Here is a 23,577-nt window from a genome sequence, read left to right as displayed (position 1 = left end):
TTTAACCCAGGTATTTGAAAATAGTATTTGAAATAAGTATTTGAAAATCCTCTTAAATACATTTGGGTTGACTATTAGTTTTACAAATAACCATTCAAATACTCAAATAAAAGTACTTGTTTTGGGCTGTGTATTTGAACAGTGGCAGACTTACCATTAGGCAGAAAAGGCAAATGCCTCAGGCCTCACATCATCAAGGGGCCTCGTGAGCTGGGCATAATTAAAAAATAATAATACTAGTAATCCTTTTTTACAAATAATTTATCCGCTTGAGGCCCCACCATGCTCTGCTCGAGGCCCCCCAATGGGAAACATAAACAGCCATACGGATAGACATATAGTTGTTACCTATAAATACAGAGGCCATGCTGCGTATGGACTGGCAGTGGGGGCTGATGACCTGCAGCAGTTGGAGGTTGGACAGCTCTACCAGGAGGAGGTGGCCTCCCCGGGTGCCGATCCACAGGGTGGTGGTGGCTTGCTGCACCAGGAGGGACTTGACGCTAGCCCAGGTTGGAGTATCCGCTCCAAATTCAAACACTGAATTAGCCTTCCTGGGTCGCCGGCTGGAGCCGTGTCTATGGGCCAAGAACACAGAGGGGGTTAGGGCAGTGGTTCCCAGTAATGGAACCACTGGTTAGTGAAAAAGTTTGGGAACCACTGGTTTAAGGAACAGTCTTTTTTTCTGTTGTTGAGCAGTTTACATAGGATTGTCCTCACGTGTGTGTGTGTGTGTGTGTGTGTGTGTGGTGTCAGAGCTGAGCTGACCTGAGTAGTTGGGCACAGTCGATGCTGTCAATCATCCTCTCACTCTTCTTGTTCCACACCTCCACGCTCTGTCCTCCAGCCTTGCTTAGGTACACATGTTTTTCCACCACCATACGGGACACACACGCCTCACTGCTCAGCGCATGATGCTGCCTGGGGAGAACACACACAGAGCAAAAACAAATCAACAGCCCTGCAGGCAGCCAAAATATGGGCTTACATCTCTGAAGGTGACACTCACTGGAAAAGGTGGTTGGGTTTAGTGTCAATGGTCTTCCAGACGTCATAGTCGGCGGTGAAGGAGAGGATTCTGGTCCCACATCCGGCCCACACCATGGTCCTGTCCAGGGAGTGACCTGATTGACCCAGACACATCACTGGGGTGTTGACGTTCCCGATGGTCAATGTCTTGACTGGCTGGCCATTCTCCACCTGGAGCGCAGAGTCCTCATAAACCGTCAGAATTCCATCTGCTGTCCCAACTAACAAGTAATTCTTTCGTTGACTGAAATTAAATTTTAAAAAAAATCACAGTATCAGTACTTTAATTGGTAACATACTGTTAACATCACTGTAAATACACACTAAATATTGTATATTCTACCTTTACCAGATGTACCTTTCCATGTACAGCTATTTGGAACTAGCATAGCATAGCAGTAGCATAGTCATAGCATAGCCATAGATAGCATAGCCATAGCAGGGTTCGATACTGCTACTGCGACAAAAACAGACTCATTTGCGACCGTTTGACTTGGCAGTGCAACACACATTTTTTATTGGTCGCAAGGTTGCCAGTGAAAATGTTTTGCCTGATCATGCTTTTTTTATCATTATGATTTATTCAAACAGTAATGTGCAATTGACCAAAAATGAAAACAACTTTCTGATGAGGCAACAACTGCACGGGAACGCCCCCGTCTGTGTGTGTCAGGGCCAGACGATCATCCCGTCAGTGGCCCTCATTGGCCAGTGAGAAAAAGATAGTAATAATGCTATCTTTAGTGTAGGCTATATAATTAATAAAAAAACAGATGGATTCTCAAAGCTGTTTGATCGTTATGGCGATTATTTATCACATGCGCACTATACACATACAGTACAGCAGGGTTCTTCAATTCCGGTCCTGGAGGGCCGAGACACCTCTGTTTTTCATCCTCTCCTTCTAATCAGGGGCTAATTCAGACCTGGGACACCAGGTGAGTGCAATTAACTACCAGGTAGAAATAAAAAACAGAAGTGTTTCGGCCCTCCAGGACCGGAATTGAAGAACCCTGCAGTACAGCCTATAGATAATCTGTCGGGCAGAGAGCGCGTGCAGCTCTCAAACAGCTGGTTGTTGCGTGGAGTGAAGACCGACGGCGGTAGGGGTAGGAAGGATGTTCCAAATTAGGATATCTACCAGTAAATGCTAAGTCAAGAATGGGTATGTAAACCAGGCAGTGGAGGCTGCTAAGGGGAGGACGGCTCATAATAATGGCTGGAATGGAGTCATTGGAATGGTATCAAACGTGGTTTCCATGTGGTTGATACCATTCCACTGACTCCATTCCAGCCATTACTATGAGCCGTCCTCCCCTCAACAGCCTCCACTGAAACCAGGTATTTAAAAAGTTCAATTGGTAGAGCATGGCGCTTGTAACGCCAGGGTAGTGGGTTCGATCCCCGGGACCACCCATACGTAAAAATTTATGCACACATGACTGTAAGTCGCTTTGGATAAAAGCGTCTGCTAAATAGCATATTATTATTATTATTGGCTGAATATTTGCGATGCACAATTCAGTCATCATGGAATAGCCTACCTTCAAAATCTGACATTTCCTCTTTAGTCCTTGAAACGTCATTGAAGTTATGGATGCCACTTTATACATTTCTACTGCTCCAATATAATAATTCTGTGATTTCATTTCTGATCAGTTTTTATGAGAGATGTACGCTCTTTCGTTTGTTTCCTGCCAATTCAATTGAAGGCTGTTGTGCTTGTTGCTATTGTGATGAGCAAGACTACAGCGAGGGAACCCGGTTAATTGCTTTCTCATTTTAAAACAGGATACAGTAACCCCTCAAATGGCGAGACTGACTAGCTATGGACAGACTTCATTTTTTTTATTTTATTTTTTTATTTCACCTTTATTTAACCAGGTAAACCAGTTGAGAACAAGTTCTCATTTACAACTGCGACCTGGCCAAGATAAAGCAAAGCAGTGCGATAAAAACAACAACACAGAGTTACATATGGGGTAAAACAAAACAAAGTCAAAAATACAACAGAAATACATATAATATACAGTGTGCAAATTTAGCAAGTTATGGAGGTAAGGCAATAAAATAGGCTATAGTGCAAAATAATTACAATTAGTATTAACACTGGAATGATAGATGTGCAAGAGATGATGTGCAAATAGAGATACTGGGGTACAAATGAGCAAAATAAATAACAATATAGGGATGAGGTAGTTGGGCGGGCTAATTTCAGATGGGCTGTGTACAGGTGCAGTGATCGGTAAGGTGCTCTGACAACTGATGCTTAAAGTTAGTGAGGGAGATAAGTGTCTCCAGCTTCAGAGATTTTTGCAATTTGTTCCAGTCATTGGCAGCAGAGAACTGGAAGGAATTGCGGCCAAAGGAGGTGTTGGCTTTGGGGATGACCAGTGAGATATACCCGCTGGAGCGCAGACTACGGGTGGGTGTTGCTATGGTGACCAATGAGCTAAGATAAGGCGGGGATTTGCCTAGCAGTGATTTATAGATGGCCTGGAGCCAGTGGGTTTGGCGACGAATATGTAGTGAGGACCAGCCAACAAGAGCGTACAGGTCACAGTGGTGGGTATTATATGGGGCTTTGGAGACAAAACGGATGGCACTGTGATAGACAACATCCAATTTGCTGAGTAGAGTGTTGGAGGCTATTTTGTAAATGACATCGCCGAAGTCAAGGATCGGTAGGATAGTCAGTTTTACGAGGGCATGTTTGGCAGCATGAGTGAAGGAGGCTTTGTTGCGAAATAGGAAACCGATTCTAGATTTAACTTTGGATTGGAGATTCTTAATGTGAGTCTGGAAGGAGAGTTTACAGTCTAACCAGACACCTAGATATTTGTAGTTGTCCACATACTCTAGGTCAGACCCGTCGAGAGTAGTGATTCTAGTCGGGTGGGCGGGTGCAAGCAGCGTTCGGTTGAAGAGCATGCATTTAGTTTTACTAGTGTTTAAGAGCAGTTGGAGGCTACTGAAGGAGTGTTGTATGGAATTGAAGCTCGTTTGGAGGTTTGTTAACACAGTGTCCAATGAAGGGCCAGATGTATACAAAATGGTGTCGTCTGCGTAGAGGTGGATCTGAGAGTCACCAGCAGCAAGAGCGACGTCATTGATATACACAGAGAAAAGAGTCGGCCCAAGAATTGAACCCTGTGGCACCCCCATAGAGACTGCCATAGGTCCAGACAACAGGCCCTCCGATTTGACACATTGAACTCTATCTGAGAAGTAGTTGGTGAACCAGGCGAGGCAGTCATTTGAGAAACCAAGGCTATTTAGTCTGCCAATAAGAATGCGGTGGTTGACAGAGTCGAAAGCCTTGGCCAGGTCAATGAAAACGGCTGCACAGTACTGTCTATTATCGATCGCGGTTATAATATCGTTTAGGACCTTGAGCGTGGCTGAAGTGCACCCATGACCAGCTCGGAAACCGGATTGCATAGCGGAGAAGGTACGGTGGGATTCGAAATGGTCGGTGATCTGTTTGTTGACTTGGCTTTCAAAAACTTTTGAAAGGCAGGGCAGGATGGATATGGGTCTGTAACAGTTTGGATCTAGAGTGTCACCCCCTTTGAAGAGGGGGATGACCGCGGCAGCTTTCCAATCTCTGGGGATCTCAGACGTTACGAAAGAGAGGTTGAACAGGCTAGTAATAGGGGTTGCGACAATTTCGGCGGCTAGTTTTAGAAAGAAAGGGTCCAGATTGTCTAGCCCAGATGATTTGTAGGGGTCCAGATTTTGCAGCTCTTTTAGAACATCAGCTGTCTGGATTTGTGTGAAGGAGAAGCGGGGGGAGGGGCATGGGCAAGTTGCAGCGGAGGGTGCAGAGCTGGTGGCCGGGGTAGTGGTAGCCAGGTGGAAAGCATGGCCAGCCGTAGCAAAATGCTTGTTGAAATTCTCGATTATTGTAGATTTATCGGTGGTGATAGTGTTTCCTAGCCTCAGTGCAGTGGGCAGCTGGGAGGAAGTGCTCTTATTTTCCATGGACTTTACAGTGTCCCAAAACTTTTTGGAGTTAGTGCTACAGGATGCAAATTTCTGTTTGAAAAAGTTAGCCTTTGCTTTCCTAGCTGCTTGTGTATATTGGTTCCTAACTTCCCTGAAAAGTTGCATATCGCGGGGGCTATTTGATGCTAATGCAGTACGCCACAGGATGTTTTTGTGCTGGTCAAGGGCAGTCAAGTCTGAGGAGAACCAGGGGCTATATCTGTTCTTAGTTCTGTATTTTTTGAATGGGGCATGTCTATTTAAGATTGAGAGGAAATTACTTTTAAAGAACAACCAGGCATCCTCTACTGACGGAATGAGATCTATATCCATCCAGGATACCTGGGCCAGGTCAATTAGGAAGGCCTGCTCGCTGAAGTGTTTTTGGGAGCGTTTGACAGTTCATTAGTGTGTTTGTGTCGGGAGCAATGTCCACATTATTCTGACATATTTTAGAATGTAAAGATAATGTGAATGTCAATGCACAATGCCATTGGGTAAGCAGGCCTATTAAAATACGCACTATTCTTAGTGGTAATGCATGCTTTTTTGCATAGATTTTGGGGGAGTTTTTTATGCTATAGGCCATTACAACAATTAAATATAAAATGTAAGTCCTTGAAAACTAATGTTAGCCTAACTGTTTCCGGGTAGATGGAAAGGCATTTAAAAGATAACTACAAAGTAGCCTATGCCTAACTGGCAGAATCATGATTATTTGCATCAATCCAGAGGCCATTTGTTTTCAAAACTCCATCACAAGTGCACAGCCGTGGGAAGTAGGGGTGCTGAGAGTGCTGTAGCACCCCCTGAAAAATCCCAAAATAAAGAAATAATAATAATTCACAAAAGTAGTGCACTGGGCCTTTACTAGTCCTGTATTAGTGGACCAATACAGCCATCTGTAGCATGGACAACAACAACAAATCTGCATTAACTTTCACACATCTAGATGGGCGGGGTGGGTGTGGAGCCAGAGACAGCAGGGGTTCAAACTGTAGAACCCAGTTCCTACATTTGAATATAACATGGATTTTATCAAACAAAACTATGCTACATTTTATCTCTTGGACCCTTAAGATGACAAATCAGAGCAAGATTACTGAATGTAAGTACATTATTTACCTTCAGAGGTGAATGTTTGAAACCAGTTGCCGTGGTAAGTTTTTTGTTGTTGTGCACTCTCCTCAAACAATAGCATGGTATTTTTTCACTGTAATAGCTAATGTAAATTGGACAGTGCAGTTAGATGAACAATAATTTAAGCTTTCTGCCCATATAAGACATGTCTATGTCCTGGAAAGTTTGCTGTTACTTACAACAGTCATGCTAATCACATTAGCTCAACCATCCCGTATACGGGACACCGATCCCGTAGAGGTTAAGCATCGTTGTGTCCTTATAACATCCAATTTTGTTGTTTTTCTATTAGAAAAGGCTGATCTTGAGTGCGAAAACCTGAAGAAACGTAAGGAATTCACAGTCCTTCTCCCCACTAACTTTTGTTGTTGTTGCCGTGGCATAATTTGTAAAAAGTCTGCCTCTTGAGGATTTCGCAGAAAATAACACATGGCACATTAAAATCGGCATTAAATACATTTTGCACTTTATTTAAACAGTCTCTTTTCTTTGCTATTACAGTAAATCTATCCAAATCAATGTAAGAACACAAGGGCATGCTAATGTAAAAGATGGCTAGTCATTTTAGCCTGGTTCTGTATGGAATGCAGGTGCATTATGGGGCACAGGTCAGCTCATTATCAATTATCATTTTATTAAAAAATATATATATTGGTGTGACCAAATCATGTGCTGGTGCCACCAACTGCAAAAAGTTAGTGCAGAACCCTGGCATAGCCATAGCATACCCATTGTATAGTATCTAGTCTGACACTCTCTTACCTGCGCTGAGGGTGTGTGTGGAAGAACAGTGATGTCACAGCGTCGGTGACACTCTGCAGGTTGTGCCAGGTGGACAGGTCCTGAGTGCTGATGACGACCAGTGCCCCTGATTGTGTACCAGCCACCAGCCAATCACAGGCTTCGTCTGGGACTTGGACGGTCACCAGGCATAAGACAGGACTCGTGTCAATCTCCTGTAGGGAGAAGGAAGACGTTAGCATTGAGGAATATGGGAATTTTAAACACTGATTTGTCTGTGTTTTGTGTATTGTGAGGACCTATGTCAAAGAGACCTATATTGTGAGGACCTACAGTGAGGGAAAACAGTATTTGATCCCCTGCTGATTTTGTACGTTTGCCCACTGACAAAGAAATGATCAGTCTATAATTTTAATGGTAGGTTTATTTGAACAGTGAGAGACAGAATAACAACAAAAACATCCAGAAAAACGCATGTCAAAAATGTTATAAATTGATTTGCATTTTAATGAGGGAAATAAGTATTTGACCCCCTCTCAATCAGAAAGATTTCTGGCTCCCAGGTGTCTTTTATACAGGTAACGAGCTGAGATTAGGAGCACACTCTTAAAGGGAGTGCTTCTAATCTCAGCTTGTTACCTGTATAAAAGACACCTGTCCACAGAAGCAATCAATCAATCAGATTCCAAACTCTCCACCATGGCCAAGACCAAAGAGCTCTCCAAGGATGTCAGGGACAAGATTGTAGACCTACACAAGGCTGGAATGGGCTACAAGACCTTCGCCAAGCAGCTTGGTGAGAAGGTGACAACAGTTGGTGCGATTATTCGCAAATGGAAGAAACACAAAAGACCTGTCAATCTCCCTGGGCCTGGGGCTCCATGCAAGATCTCACCTCGTGGAGTTGCAATGATCATGAGAACGGTGAGGAATCAGCCCAGAACTACACGGGAGGATCTTGTCAATGATCTCAAGGCAGCTGGGACCATAGTCACCAAGAAAACAATTGGTAACATACTACGCCATGAAGGACTGAAATCCTGCAGCGCCCGCAAGGTCCCCCTGCTCAAGAAAGCACATATACATGCCCGTCTGAAGTTTGCCAATGAACATCTGAATGATTCAGAGGAGAACTGGGTGAAAGTGTTGTGGTCAGATGAGACCAAAATGGAGCTCTTTGGCATCAACTCAACTCGCTGTGTTTGGTGGAGGAGGAATGCTGCCTATGACCCCAAGAACACCATCCCCTCCGTCAAACATGGAGGTGGAAACATTATGCTTTGGGGGTGTTTTTCTGCTAAGGGGACAGGACAACTTCACCGCATCAAAGGGACGATGGACGGGGCCACGTACCGTCAAATCTTGGGTGAGAACCTCCTTCCCTCAGCCAGGGCATTGAAAATGGGTCGTGGATGGGTATTCCAGCATGACAATGACCCAAAATACACGGCCAAGGCAACAAAGGAGTGGCTCAAGAAGAAGCACATTAAGGTCCTGGAGTGGCCTAGCCAGTCTCCAGACCTTAATCCCATAGAAAATCTGTGGAGGGAGCTGAAGGTTCGAGTTGCCAAAAGTCAGCCTTGAAACCTTAATGACTTGGAGAAGATCTGCAAAGAGGAGTGGGACAAAATCCCTCCTGAGATGTATACAAACCTGGTGGCCAACTACAAGAAACGTCTGACCTCTGTTATTGCCAACAAGGGTTTTGCCACCAAGTACTATGTCATGTTTTGCAGAGGGGTCAAATACTTATTTCCCTCATTAAAAATGCAAATCAATTTATAACATTTTTCTCATGCGTTTTTCTGGATTTTGTTGTTGTTATTCTGTCTCTCACTGTTCAAATAAACCTACCATTACAATTATAGACTGATCATTTCTTTGTCAGTGGGCAAACGTACAAAATCAGCAGGGGATCAAATACTTTTTTCCCTCACTGTAGGTCAAAGAGACCTATATAGTGAGGACCTATGTCAAAGAGACATGTATTGTGAGGACCTATGCTATTGTGTGAATACCTGAGCTCTAATTATCTAGCTGCAGTAATACATGTATTGTTAGAGCTAGTATTGTGTGGTAATCATGTACTTTGCAAATCCCTACAATGTGAGTGCCTACGTTGAGAGATCTTCTATTATGAATACCTGTGTTGTGACTTTCTCAGTCTCCAGGTCGACAGATGCGAGACAACCCAGTCTCTGTGTGCTGCTGCCCCCTCCCACCCAGGCCCTGGGGTTAGGGTTAGAACTGGGGCTGTTGCTGGGGCTGCTGCAGCCCACCGTGAAACACTCAGCATTGGCAGCTCTGCTGACCACCAGCTCCCTCATTAGACACAGCATCTCCCCAGAGTTCAGCCTCTCAAACACCTACAGTACACACACAGGCAAATATAGTCACAGTTAGTCAAACACCTACACACAGGCAAATAGTCAGTCAAACACCTACACAAACGCAAGTAATCAGCTTAGTCACACCTTTACATAGTCAGTTCAAAACCTACAGACAGTCAGTGAAACATCTACACTTCACACACAGCCAGGTGGAGACAGGTAGTAGTAACAGTGCTAGGGTTACCTGTGTGGAGGTGGGTCTGTCCTGGGGACTCTCCCTCATACAGTCCTTCATGAGGCCCTGGAAGCCTGGCCAGGGGGAGCAGCCGTAGCGCTTCACTGGGTCTGGCAGCTTGCCCTGCACGGCGATCTCATCAAACTCGCTGGGGAACTTCATGCCGTCTGAGATGCGCTCACCACAGGTCAGCAGGTCGTACAGCAGCAGGCCGAACGAGAACACGTCCGCCTGCTGGTTGTAGATCACGTTGCCCCGGGCAACCTCTGGCGCCCGGAAACCTGGGTGGGTGGAGAGAGAAATGGTGAGGGGAGAGGGAGGGAGAAAGAGAGAACAGAGACAGAGAGTAAAAGAGAAGAGGAGATAGGGAGGTAGAGGGGGACAGAGACAGATAGAAAGGGATTAAAGAAAGGAATTAGAAACATGCTGAGATTTTGCATAAATCTCTACACTGAAGGGTTAGTTCCTACCTGGGGTGCCCTCAGAGCTCCTGACCCCCATGCTGCAGCAGTACTGAGCGATGCCGTAGTCCGTGATCTTAGCGATGGTCTCTGAGTCAGTCTTCAGGTTGAACAGCAGCACGTTGTGAGGCTTCAGGTCCCGGTAGATTATCATAGACGAGTGGAGATACCTGGCAATATGGAAGGGAGGTAAACTGAGGAAACAGTGATGTACAATGTGTCTAAATTGAGAGTTCCCAATATAGATCATGAATTCAAATTTGTTTGTTTGGGTTTACTATACATACTTGGAAATAATTGAATATCATTGAACACTGTGTCTGACACGTGTGCATGTTCCTGTATGCATGTTCTTGTGGGCATACACCTGTATGTATGTATGTATGTATGTATGTAATGTGTGTATATATATAAACTCAGCAAAAAAAGAAACATCCTCTCACTGTCAACTGTGTTTATTTTCAGCAATCTTAACATCTGTAAATATTTGTATGAACATAACAAGATTCAACAACTGAGACATAAACTGAACAAGTTCCACATACATGTGACCAACAGAAATGGAATAATGTGTTCCTGAACAAAGGGGGGGGTCAAAAGTAACAGTCAGTATCTGGTGTGGCCACCAGCTGCATTAAGTACTGCAGTGCATCTCCTCCTCATGGACTGCACCAGATTTGCCAGTTCTTGCTGTGAGATGTTACCCCACTCTTCCACCAAGGCACCTGCAAGTTCCCGGACATTTCTGGGGAGAATGGCCCTAGTCCTCACCCTCCGATCCAACAGGTCCCAGACATGCTCAATGGGATTGAGATCCGGGCTCTTCGCTGGCCATGGCAGAACACTGACATTCCTGTCTTGCAGGAAATCAGGCACAGAACGAGCAGTATGGCTGGTGGCATTGTCATGCTGGAGGGTCATGTCAGGATGAGCCGGCAGGAAGGGTACCACATGAGGGAGGAGGATGTCTTCCCTGTAACGCACAGCGTTGAGATTACCTGCAATGACAAGAAGCTCAGTCCGATGATGCTGTGATACACCACCCCAGACCATGACGGACCCTCCACTGCCAAATCGATCCCGCTCCAGAGTACAGGCCTCGGTGTAACGCTCATTCCTTCGACGATAAACGCGAATCCGACCATCACCCCTGGTGAAACAAAACCGCGACTCGTCAGTGAAGAGCACTTTTTGCCAGTCGCTGGGAAAGGACTGGTCCAGCGACGGTGGGTTTGTGCCCATAGGCGACGTTGTTGCCGGTGATGTCTGGTGAGGACCTGCCTTACAACAGGCCTACAAGCCCTCAGTCCAGCCTCTCTCAGCCTATTGTGGACAGTCTGAGCACTGATGGGGGGATTGTGCGTTCCTGGTGTAACTCGGGCAGTTGTTGTTGCCATCCTGTACCTGTCCCGCAGGTGTGATGTTCGGATGTACCGATCCTGTGCAGGTGTTGTTACACGTGGTCGGCCACTGCAAGGACGATCAGCTGTCTGTCTTGTCTCCCTGTAGCGCTGTCTTAGGCGTCTCACAGTACGAACATTGCAATTTATTGCCCTGGCCACATCTGCAGTCCTTATACCTCCTTGCAGCATGCCTAAGGCACGTTCACACAGATGAGCAGGGACTCTGGGCATCTTTCTTTTTGTGTTTTTCAGAGTCAGTAGAAAGGCCTCTTTAGTGTCCTAAGTTTTCATAACTGTCACCTTAATTGCCTACTGTGTCTTAAGGACCGTTCCACAGGTGCATGTTCATTAATTGTTTATGGTTCATTGAACAAGCATGGGAAACAGTGTTTAAACCCTTTACATTGAAGATCTGTGAAGTTATTTTGATTTTTCCAAATTATCTTTGAAAGACAGGGTCCTGAAAAAGGGAAGTTAATTTTTTTGCTGAGTTTATATGCATGTAATGTGTGCATGTGTGTATTGAGCGATTAACCTACCTGAGCCCGTCGGCCACCTGCAGAGCGATCCTGTGCTGGAGCTTGCGGTTGAGGCTGCTGTTCTCGTGTTCGAACAGAGAGTCCAGGGACCCTCTGGGGGCTAGCTCCATCACCAGGACATGAGGGTTCGTCCCGGCCGCCAGCAGCCCCACCAGGCTGGGGTGGTGGAGACGACCCAACACCACCAACTCCTGGAAAGAGACGGAAGGAAAAGAGAGAGAGACCAACTTACAATACTGCTTGACCACTGAGTTTCCTGAATTCCTATCAGACCTTGTAGTCATAGCAGATCATATTCTAATTTTTGGTGATTTTAATATTCACATGGAGAAGTCCACAGACCCACTCCAAAAGTCCTTCGGAGCCATTATCGACTCAGTGGGTTTTGTCCAACATGTCTCTGGACCTACTCACTGCCACAGTCATACTCTGGACCTAGTTTTGTCCCATGGAATAAATGTTGTAGATCTTAATGTTTTTCCACAAAATCCTGGACTATCGGACCACCATTTTATTACGTTTGCAATCGCAACAAATAATCTGCTCAGACCCCAACCAAGGAGCATCAAAAGTCGTGCTATAAATTCTCAGACAACACAAAAATTCATTGATGCCCTTCCAGACCCCTTCTGCCTACCCAAGGACGTCAGAGGACAAAAATCAGTTAACCACTTAACTGAGGAACTAAATTTAACCTTGCACAATACCCTAGATGCAGTTGCACCCCTAAAAACGAAAAACATTTGTCATAAGAAACTAGCTCCCTGGTATACAGAAAATACCCGAGCTTTGAAGCAAGCTTCCAGGAAATTGGAACGGAAATGGCGCCACACCAAACTGGAAGTCTTCCGACTAGCTTGGAAAGACAGTACCGTGCAGTACCGAAGAGCCCTCACTGCTGCTCGATCATCCTACTTTTCCAAATTAATCGAGGAAAATAAGAACAATCCAAAATTTCTTTTTGATACTGTTGCAAAGCTAACTAAAAAGCAGCATTCCCCAAGAGAGGATGGTTTTCACTTCAGCAGTGATAAATTCATGAACTTCTTTGAGGAAAAGATCATGACCATTAGAAAGCAAATTACGGACTCCTCTTTGAATCTGCGTATTCCTCCAGGGCTTAGCTGTCCTGGATCTGCACAGCTCTGCGAGGGCCTGGGATCGGGAGAGACACTTAAGTGTTTTAGTACTATATCTCTTGACACAATGATGAAAATAATCATGGCCTCTAAACCTTCAAGCTGCATACTGGATCCTATTCCTACTAAACTGCTGAAGGAGCTGCTTCCTGTGCTTGGCCCTCCTATGTTGAACATAATAAACAGCTCTCTATCCACCGGATGTGTACCAAACTCACTAAAAGTGGCAGTGATAAAGCCTCTCTTGAAAAAGCCAAACCTTGACCCGGAAAATATAAAAAACTATCGGCCAATATCGAATCTTCCATTCCTCTCAAAAATTTTAGAAAAAGCTGTTGCGCAGCAACTCACTGCCTTTCTGAAGACAAACAATGTATACGAAATGCTTCAGTCTGGTTTTAGACCCCATCATAGCACTGAGACTGCACTTGTGAAGGTGGTAAATGACCTTTTAATGGCGTCAGACCGAGGCTCTGCATCTGTCCTCGTGCTACTAGACCTTAGTGCTGCCTTTGACACCATCGATCACCACATTCTTTTGGAGAGACTGGAAACCCAAATTGGTCTACACGGACAAGTTCTGGCCTGGTTTAGATCCTACCTGTCGGAAAGATATCAGTTTGTCTCTGTGAATGGTCTGTCCTCCGACAAATCAACTGTACATTTCGGTGTTCCTCAAGGTTCCGTTTTAGGACCACTATTGTTTTCACTATATATTTTACCTCTTGGGGATGTTATTCGAAAACATAATGTTAACTTTCACTGCTATGCGGATGACACACAGCTGTACATTTCAATGAAGCATGGTGAAGCCCCAAAATTGCCCTCGCTAGAAGCCTGTGTTTCAGACATAAGGAAGTGGATGGCTGAAAACTTTTTACTTTTAAACTCGGACAAAACAGAGATGCTTGTTCTAGGTCCCAAGAAACAAAGAGATCTTCTGTTAAATCTGACAATTCATCTTGATGGTTGTAAAGTCGTCTCAAATAAAACTGTGAAGGACCTAGGCGTTACTCTTGACCCTGATCTCTCTTTTGACGAACATATCAAGACTGTTTCAAGGACAGCTTTTTTCCATCTACGTAACATTGCAAAAATCAGAAATTTTCTGTCCAAAAATGATGCAGAAAAATTAATCCATGCATTTGTTACTTCTAGATTAGACTACTGCAATGCTCTATTTTCCGGCTACCCGGATAAAGCACTAAATAAACTTCAGTTAGTGCTAAATACGGCTGCTAGAATCCTGACTAGAACCAAGAAATTTGATCATATTACTCCAGTGCTAGCTTCCCTACACTGGCTTCCTGTTAAGGCAAGGGCTGATTTCAAGGTTTTACTGTTAACCTATAAAGCGTTACATGGGCTTGCTCCTACCTATCTTTCCGAGTTGGTCCTGCCGTACATACCAATACGTACGCTACGGTCACAAGACGCAGGCCTCCTAATTGTCCCTAGAATTTCTAAGCAAACAGCGGGAGGCAGGGCTTTCTCCTATAGATCTCCATTTTTATGGAACAGTCTGCCTACCCATGTGAGAGACGCAGACTCGGTCTCAACCTTTAAGTCTTTACTGAAGACTTATCTCTTCAGTAGGTCATATGATTGAGTGTAGTCTGGCCCAGGAGTGTGAAGGTGAACGGAAAGGCTGGAGCAACGAACAGCCCTTGCTGTCTCTGCCAGGCCGGTTCCCCTCTCCACTGGGGTTCTCTGCCTCTAACCCTGTTGCAGGGGCTGAGTCACTGGCCTGCTGGTGCTCTTTCATGCCGTCCCTGGGAGGGGTGCGTCACTTGAGTGGGTTGAGTTACTGACGTGATCTTCCTGTCTGGGTTGGCGCCCCCCCCCCCCTTGGTTTGTGCTGTGGTGGAGACCTCTGTGGGCTATACTCGGCCTTGTCTCAGGATTGTAAGTTGGTGGTTGGGGATATCCCTCTAGTGGTGCGGGGGCTGTGCTTTGGCGGAGTGGGTGGGGTTATATCCTTCCTGTTTGGCCCTGTCCGGGGGTTTCTTCGGATGGGGCCACAGTGTCTCCGGACCGCTCCTGTCTCAGCCTCCAGTATTTATGCTGCAGTAGTTTATGTGTCGGGGGGCTGGGGTTAGTTGGTTATACCTGGAGTACTTCTCCTGTCTTATCCAGTGTCCTGTGTGAATTTAAGTATGCTCTCTCTAATTCTCTCGTTCTCTCTTTCTCTCTGAGAACCTGAGCCCTAGGACCATACGTCAGGACTACCGGGCATGATGACACCCTGCTGCCCCCAGTCCGCCTGGCCTTGCTGCTATTCCAGTTTCAACTGTTCTGCCTGCGGCTACGAAACCCCTACCTGTCCCAGACCTGCTGTTTTCAACTCTAAATGATCGGCTATGAAAAGCCAACTGAGAGACCTGAGCCCTAGGACCATACGTCGGGACTACCGGCCGTGGTGACTCCTTGCTATCCCCAGTCCGCCTGGCCTTGCTGCTATTCCAGTTTAAACTGTTCTGCCTGCGGTTATGGAACCCCTACCTGTCCCAGACCTGCTGTTTTAAACTCTAATGATCGGCTATGAAAAGCCAACTGAGATTTATTCCTGATTATTATTTGACCATGCTTGTCACTTATGAACATTTTTGAACATCTTGGCATGGTTCTGTTATAATCTCCACCCGGCACAGCCAGAAGAGGACTGGCCACCCCTCATAGCCTGGTTCCTCTCTAGGTTTCTTCCTAGGTTTTGCCTTTCTAGGGAGTTTTTCCTAGCCACCGTGCTTCTACACCTGCATTACTAGCTGTTTGGGGTTTTAGGCTGGGTTTCTGTACAGCACTTCGAGATATTAGCTGATGTAAGAAGGGCTATATAAAATAAAATTGATTGATTGATTGATTGGTCTAGCCTGAAGACATACACACACACAGTCACGCACACACACACCTGGCCTGAGGTCTCACATTAAATTATTCCGCTGCTCTGTTGTTCGTTACACACTTTAGTCTGAGACTGCCATCTTTGAAGTGGTTTGTGGTGACTCTCAAAATGAGGGGTGTTGTACAAAACAAAGTCATCAGCGATTGGATCATCTCTAACCAATCACAGTATCAATGCCAATGACGAACTTTAAAACCGACACTTTACCCACGTGTGTTCTGGCTCAACCTATCGGTTTCTGGACCAATCAGACAGCCCAGAATGTGTTCGCATTCGGTGAAGGGTTTCGGGGAGGTACTCAGATCCAGACTTATTGTGGCATAGCGTTTGGCCGGAGCAAGGAGTCTGGGTAGCCAGGCAACTGCTTATCGGGTCCATTTCCAATCAGTCAATTCAGGAAGTGTCACGCCCTGGCTCGGGGGACTCTTAAATGTTGAGCCAGGGTGTGGAATTTCTGTTACATTTTCTATGTTTTCGTTCTAGATCGTTTAGATCTATGTTGGCCAGGGTGGTTCCCAATCAGAGGCAGCTGTAGCTCGTTGTCTCTGATTGGGGTCCATACTTAGGCAGCCTGTTTTCACTAGTTTATGGTGGGATCTTGTTCCGTAAGGTTTTGTGTATAACCTAGGACTTCACGTATCGTTTGGTTTATTGTTTTGGTTCGTGTTGTGTACGCAATAAAGTATGTACGCTTATCACGCTACGCCTTGGTCCGCTTCATCTGTCAGCGATCGTGACAGAAGATCCCACCCCCAGAGGACCAAGCAGCGTGCCCAGGAGGAGAAGTTGGCGATGTCCCAGGTGGGCGAATGGTGGTCTTGGGAGGACATATTCGCGGGCAGAGGGCCATGGGCAAAAGTAAATGCCCAAGCAGGAGAGGAGAAACGGCGCCAACCGTGCCGACGACGGACACGCGAGAGGCAACCCCAAGTAATTTTTTTGGGGGGGGCACACGGCGTGGACGACGGGGCTGCTGGAGGCAGCTACAGGGCGAATCGGCGGACTAGGAGAGGAGGCCACCAGGTTACGGGGGCTATTGGTCACGAGGGAGAAGGAGAGTGTAGAGGCACGGCGAGAGGAACTGGTTAGGCAGCAGAGGGAGCGGAGGTTTATGAGGAAACCCTGTCCCGCACCTCGCACCAAGCAAGTGGTGTGTGTCACCAGTCCGGTCCGGCCCGTTCCTGATTCCCGCACAAGGCCAGTGGTGTGTGTTCCCAGTCCGGCCCGACCTGTTCCTGTCCCCAGCACCAAGCCTGTGGTGCGCGTCGTCAGCCCGGTCCGGCCTGTTCCTGTCCCTCGCACCAAGCCTGTGGTGCGCGTCGCCAGCCCGGTCCGGCCTGTTCCTGCTCCCCGCACCAAGCCTGTGGTGTGCGTCGTCAGCCCGGTCCGGCCTGTTCCTGTCCCTCGCACCAAGCCTGTGGTGCGCGTCGCAAGCCCGGTCCGGCCTGTTCCTGCTCCCCGCACCAAGCCTGTGGTGCGCGTCGCCAGCCCGGTCCGGCCTGTTCCTGCTCCCCGCACCAAGCCTGTGGTGTGCGTCGTCAGCCCGGTCCGGCCTGTTCCTGCTCCCCGCACCAAGCCTGTGGTGCGCGTCGTCAGCCCGGTCCGGCCTGTCCCTGCTCCCCGCACAAAGCCTGTGGTGCGCGTCGCCAGCCCGGTCCGGCCCGTTCCTGCTCCCCGCACCAAGCCAGTGGTGCGCGTCGTCAGCCCGGTCCGGCCCGTTCCTGCTCCCCGCACCAAGACAGTGGTGCGCGTCGCCAGCCCGGTCCGGCCCGCTCCTGCTCCCCGCACCAAGCCTGTGGTGCGCGTCGCCAGCCCGGTCCGGCCCGCTCCTGCTCCCCGCACCAAGCCTGTGGTGCGCGTCGTCAGCCCAGTCCGGCCCGTTCCTGCTCCCCGCACCAAGCCTGTGGTGCGCGTCGCCAGCCCGGTCCGGCCCGTTCCTGCTCCCCGCACCAAGCCAGTGGTGCGCGTCGCCAGCCCGGTCCGGCCCGTCCTGCTCCCCGCACCAAGCCTGTGGTGCGCGTCGTCAGCCCGGTCCGGCCCGTTCCTGCTCCCCGCACCAAGCCTGTGGTGCGCGTCGCCAGCCCGGTCCGTTCCTACTCCCCGCACCAAGCCAGTGGTGCGCGTTGTCAGCCCGGTCCGGCCCGTTCCTGCTCCCCGCACCAAGCCAGTGGTGCGCGTCGCCAGCCCGGTCCGGCCCGTCCTGCTCCCCGCACCAAGCCTGTGGTGCGCGTCGTCAGCCCGGTCCGGCCCGTTCCTGCTCCCCGCACCAAGCCTGTGGTGCGCGTCGCCAGCCCGGTCCGTTCCTACTCCCCGCACCAAGCCAGTGGTGCGCGTCGTCAGCCCGGTCCGGCCCGTTCCTGCTCCCCGCACCAAGCCAGTGGTGCGCGTCGCCAGCCCGGTCCGGCCCGTTCCTGCTCCCCGCACCAAGCCAGTGGTGTGCGTCGCCAGCCAGGTCCGGCCCGTTCCTGCTCCCCGCACCAAGCCAGTGGTGCGCGTCGTCAGCCCGGTCCGGCCCGTTCCTAATCCCCGCACCAAGCCAGTGGTGCGCGTCGCCAGCCCGGTCCGTTCCTGCTCCCCGCACCAAGCCAGAGGTGCGCGTCGCCAGCCCGGTCCGGCCCGTTCCTGCTCCCCGCACCAAGCCTGTGGTGCGCGTCGCCAGCCCGGTCCGTTCCTGCTCCCCGCACCAAGCCAGCGGTGCGCGTCGTCAGCCCGGTCCGGCCCGTTCCTGCTCCCCGCACCAAGCCAGTGGTGCGCGTCGCCAGCCCGGTCCGGCCCGTTCCTGCTCCCAGCACCAAGCCAGTGGTGTGCGTCGTCAGCCAGGTCCGGCCCGTTCCTGCTCCCCGCACCGAGCCAGTGGTGCGCGTCGTCAGCCCGGTCCGGTCTGTTCCTGTCCTTCGCACCAAGCCTGTGGTGCTCGTCGCCAGCCCGGTCCGGCCCGTTCCTGCTCCCCGCACCAAGCCAGTGGTGCGCGTCGTCAGCCCGGTCCGGCCCGTTCCTGCTCCCCGCACCAAGCCAGTGGTGCGCGTCGCCAGCCCGGTCCGTTCCTGCTCCCCGCACCAAGCCAGTGGTGCGCGTCGTCAGCCCGGTCCGGCCCGTTCCTGCTCCCCGCACCAAGCCAGTGGTGTGCGTCGCCAGCCAGGTCCGGCCCGTTCCTGCTCCCCGCACCAAGCCAGTGGTGCGCGTCGTCAGCCCGGTCCGGTCTGTTCCTGTCCCTCACACCAAGCCTGTGGTGCGCGTCGCCAGCCCGGTCCGGCCCGTTCCTGCTCCCCGCACCAAGCCAGTGGTGAGCGTCGTCAGCCCGGTCCGGTCCGTGCCTGTTCCACCGGTGTCCAGTCCGGCACCGGTCAGCTGGGCCAGACCAGACCAGGGGCGCTACGGGGGGGGTAGACAGAGAGTGGTGGTCACGCCCGGAGCCGGATCCGCCTCCGAGGCGGAATGCCCACCCGGCCCCTACCCCGTTGTGTTGGTGTGGCGCGGTCACAGTCCGCACCTTTGGGGGGGGGGGGGGGGGGGGGGGGTACCGTCACGCCCTGGCTCGGGGGACTCTTAAATGTTGAGCCAGGGTGTGGAATTTCTGTTACATTTTCTATGTTTTTGTTCTAGATCGTTTAGATCTATGTTGGCCAGGGTGGTTTCCAATCAGAGGCAGCTGTAGCTCGTTGTCTCTGATTGGGGTCCATACTTAGGCAGCCTGTTTTCACTAGTTTATGGTGGGATCTTGTTCCGTAAGGTTTTGTGTATAACCTAGGACTTCACGTATCGTTTGGTTTATTGTTTTGGTTCATGTTGTGTACGCAATAAAGTATGTACGCTTATCACGCTGCGCCTTGGTCCGCTTCATCTGTCAGCGATCGTGACAGGAAGTAACCAAAATTTCCCAAATTGACCCCAACCTCAATGCTGATGTAGCTTCTCCAGGACCATATAAGCCTTTTTTTCTCTATATCACAAAACCTTGCTGGTCCTGGAGCTATTCTCCAGCCATTCCTGCCCGACACTAAAACACCTCATTCAGATTATTACATTACCTGTCGGAGTAGTCGATGTATATAGAGCTCAGAGGCATGCTTGTTGAAAATCTTCACTGCCACCTCTTCATTTTTGTAGACGCCTCGATAGACAGACCCAAAACCCCCATCCCCTACATTCAGAAAATGAACAAATTCGTGTCATTGACACTGCAGCTGTTGAAAGAGACTACAGTCCCACAGAGCTTTCTGAGCTTTCTAAGAGCTTTGTGATTTCTGCCTGTAAATGGAAAACACGATACAAATCTAATTATTATTGTAACTGACCCAGCAGGTTCTCCTTGGTAAGGTCTATCTCAAGCTCCTCACTGTCCAGGATGGTTCCAGCAGGCAGGTCACTGAGGATCAGGTCTGGAGCAATCTGAGAGATGGGCACTGTGCAGCGAGGGTCCTCCGGGTTTACCAAAAGACAGTCTATAGGAGGGAAGGAGAGTGGAAAAGAGAGATTAGGCAGAAGTTAAAGGTCCAGTGGGGTCAAAAACGTGATTTTCCTGTGTTCTATATACATTTCCACACTATGATGTTGGTATAATACTGTGAGATTTTGAACATTTGAATAACGCCCTTTTAGCGTAAGAGCTGTTTGAAAAGACCGCCTGAAATTTCAGCCTGTTTTGGTGGGATGGAGTTTTGGCCTGCCTGGTGACATCATAGTTAATAGACCAATAAGAAAGAGAGTTCCAAACCTCTCTGCCAATAACAGCTAGTTTTCTGTTTTCCATCCCCACTCAGACCACTCCCAGACAGTCCTAGCAAAACTATTGCTTGAGAAATTGTTCTTTGCTAAGAAGCTATTTTTGTTTATTTTTGATCATTTTAATTGCAAACAATCACAGTAAGGTGATTTGATATTGAGATAAAAACGTCTGCATTAGACCTTTAAGATATTGTTACATTCACTATTAAAGTAGCTCTCCCATTAATTTAAGAACATCCACAATTGTTTGTAGTAGTGTTACCAAACTGTTGTGATTGATTTCAATTATGATATTTTAGAAACATGACTAACACAGGTATCAATTGTGTCAAATCCAAGCGTTAACAGACATACCTTTATCTATGTGAGTGAACAGGTCCTCCAGCAGCATCTTGCTCCACTCCTGTCCATCCTTGAAGCTGTACAGCGCCCATTTCTTCAGCAGGGTCTCTCCATTGCCATGGATATCAGTGGTGAGGAGACCAGGGAACCACTCCTCCAAGAGAGAGTCAACATGGTCCACCACCTGACCCATTAACATATGACCTGAGGAGTAACACAACCATCATCACCACCACTACCACTTGACCCAGTAACACACAACATCTGTATTGAGCTAAAGAGCTGCCACTTTCAAGGAACGGGACACCATTCCGGACGCTTATAAGAAATCCTGCTACGACCTCCGACAAGCAATCAAATAGGCAAAGCGTCAATACAGGACTAAGATCGAATCCTTCTATGCCGGCTCTGATGCTCAACAGATGTGGCAGGGCTTACAAACTATCACTCATTACAATGGGAAACCCAGCCGCGAGCTACCCAGTGACGCAAGCCTACCAGATGAACTAAAGGCCTTCAATGCTCGCTTCAATGCAAGCAACACTGAACCATGCATGAGAGCACCCGCTGTTCCGGACGACTGTGTGATCTCGCTCTCCGTAGCCGATGTAAGACCATTAAACAGGTTAATATTCGCAAGGCCGGGGGACGGAATACCAGGACGTGTACTCTGAGCATTTGCTGACCAGCTGGCAAGTGTCTTCACTGGCATTTTCAACCTATCCCTGACCCGGTCTATAATACAAACTTGTTTCAAGCAGACCACCATAGTCCCTGTGCCCAAGAACGCCAAGGCAACCTGCCTAAATGGCTATCGCCCCGTAGCACTCACATCTATAGCCATGAAATGCTTTGAAAGGTTGGTCATGGCTCACATCAACAATATCATCCCAGACACCCTGGACCCACTCCAATTCGCATACCGCCCTAACAGATCCACAGATGACACAATCTCTATTGCACTCCACACTGCCCTCACCCACCTAGACAAAAGGAATACCTATGTAAGAATGCTGTTCATTTACTATAGCTCAGCGCTCAACACCAAAGTCCCCTCCAAGCTCTTCAACAAGCTCCCAGACCCTGGGACTGAACACCTCCCGCTGCAACTGAATCCTGGACTTCCTGACGGACCTCCCCCAGGAGGTGAGGGTAGGCAACAACACATCCGCCATGTTGACCATCAACACAGGGGCCCCTCAAGGGTGTGTGCTTAGTCCCCTCCTGTATTCCCTGTTCACCCACGACTGCGTGGCCGCTCACGACTCACCAAACACCATCATCAAGTTTTCTGATGAGGCAGCCTATAGGGATGAGGTCAGAGACCTGGCAGTGTGTTGCCAGGTCAACAACCTCTCCCTCAACATCAGCAAGACAAAAGAGCTGATTGTGGACTACAGGAAACCGAGCGGCGAACATGCCCCCATCCACATCGATGGGGCTTTAGTGGAGCGGGTCGAGAGCTGTCGAGAGTTCCTCTTTGTCCACATCACTATGGAATTAACATGGTCCACACACACCCCCACAGCTGTGAAGAGGGCATGACAGCACCTCTTCCCCCTCAGGAGGCTGAAATGATTTGGCATGGGCTCTCAGATCCTCAAAAAGTTATACAGTTGCACAATTTATAGCATCTTGACTGGTTGCATCACCGCTTTGTACGGCAACTGCAAGGCACCCGACCGCAAGGCACTACAGAGGGTAGTGAGTATGTCCCAGTACATCACTAGGGCCGAGCTCTCTGCCATCCAGGACCTCTATACCAGCCGGTGTCAGAGGAAGGCCCCAAAACAATTATATGACTCCAGCCACCCAAGCCATAGACTGTTCTCTCTGCTACCGCACGGCAAGCGGTACCAGTGCATCAAGTCTTGAACCAACAGGACCCTGAACAGCGTCTACTCCCAAGCCATCAGACTGCTAAACAAAACTGCTAAATAGCTAATCAAATGACTACCTGCATGGACCCTTTTTTGCACTAACTCTCTTGCACTGACTATGCACACACACTGGACTCTAACCACACACACACATACAGTACCAGTCAAAAGCTTGGACACATCTACTCATTCAAGGGTTTTTCTTTATTTTTACTATTTTCTACATTGTAGACTTCAAAACTATGAAATAACACATATGGAATAATCTAGTAACCAAAGAAGTCTTAAACAAATCTAAATATATTTTACAGTGAGGGAAAAAAGTATTTGATCCCCTGCTGATTTTGTACGTTTGCCCACTGACAAAGACATGATCAGTCTATAATTTGAATGGTAGGTTTATTTGAACAGTGAGAGACAGAATAACAACAAAATAATCCAGAAAAACGCATGTCAAAAATGTTATAAATTGATTTGCATTTTAATGAGGGAAATAAGTATTTGACCCCTCTGCAAAACATGACTTAGTACTTGGTGGCAAAACCCTTGTTGGCAATCACAGAGGTCAGATGTTTCTTGTAGTTGGCCACCAGGTTTGCACACATCTCAGGAGGGATTTTGTCCCACTCCTCTTTGCAGATCTTCTCCAAGTCATTAAGGTTTCGAGCCTGACGTTTGGCAACTCGAACCTTCAGCTCCCTCCACAGATTTTCTATGGGATTAA

General features: G+C 48.5%; 1 protein-coding gene across 1 annotated transcript in view; it reads right to left on the bottom strand.

The window, feature by feature from the left end:
• The window catches only part of lrrk2 (leucine-rich repeat kinase 2), a 65,115-nt gene that overhangs the window by 1,597 nt on the left and 39,941 nt on the right, over positions 1 to 23,577 (bottom strand). The window contains exons 37-47 of the mRNA XM_084168262.1: positions 20,986 to 21,177; positions 20,202 to 20,348; positions 19,935 to 20,047; positions 11,866 to 12,056; positions 9,933 to 10,093; positions 9,472 to 9,743; positions 9,042 to 9,263; positions 6,919 to 7,112; positions 1,010 to 1,273; positions 769 to 921; positions 349 to 578 (exon numbers count right to left, since the gene is read on the bottom strand). Of these exons, the coding sequence (XP_084024388.1) occupies positions 349 to 578; positions 769 to 921; positions 1,010 to 1,273; positions 6,919 to 7,112; positions 9,042 to 9,263; positions 9,472 to 9,743; positions 9,933 to 10,093; positions 11,866 to 12,056; positions 19,935 to 20,047; positions 20,202 to 20,348; positions 20,986 to 21,177 (2,139 nt within the window). The remainder of the gene's footprint in view (positions 1 to 348; positions 579 to 768; positions 922 to 1,009; positions 1,274 to 6,918; positions 7,113 to 9,041; positions 9,264 to 9,471; positions 9,744 to 9,932; positions 10,094 to 11,865; positions 12,057 to 19,934; positions 20,048 to 20,201; positions 20,349 to 20,985; positions 21,178 to 23,577) is intronic.

Source organism: Coregonus lavaretus (assembly GCF_964263955.1).
Source record: "Coregonus lavaretus genome assembly, chromosome: 9".
In the NCBI taxonomy this organism is placed as follows: Eukaryota; Metazoa; Chordata; class Actinopteri; order Salmoniformes; family Salmonidae; genus Coregonus; species Coregonus lavaretus.
Note: the sequence above shows the minus strand (reverse complement) of the source record. Positions and strands in the feature narration are given on the sequence as shown.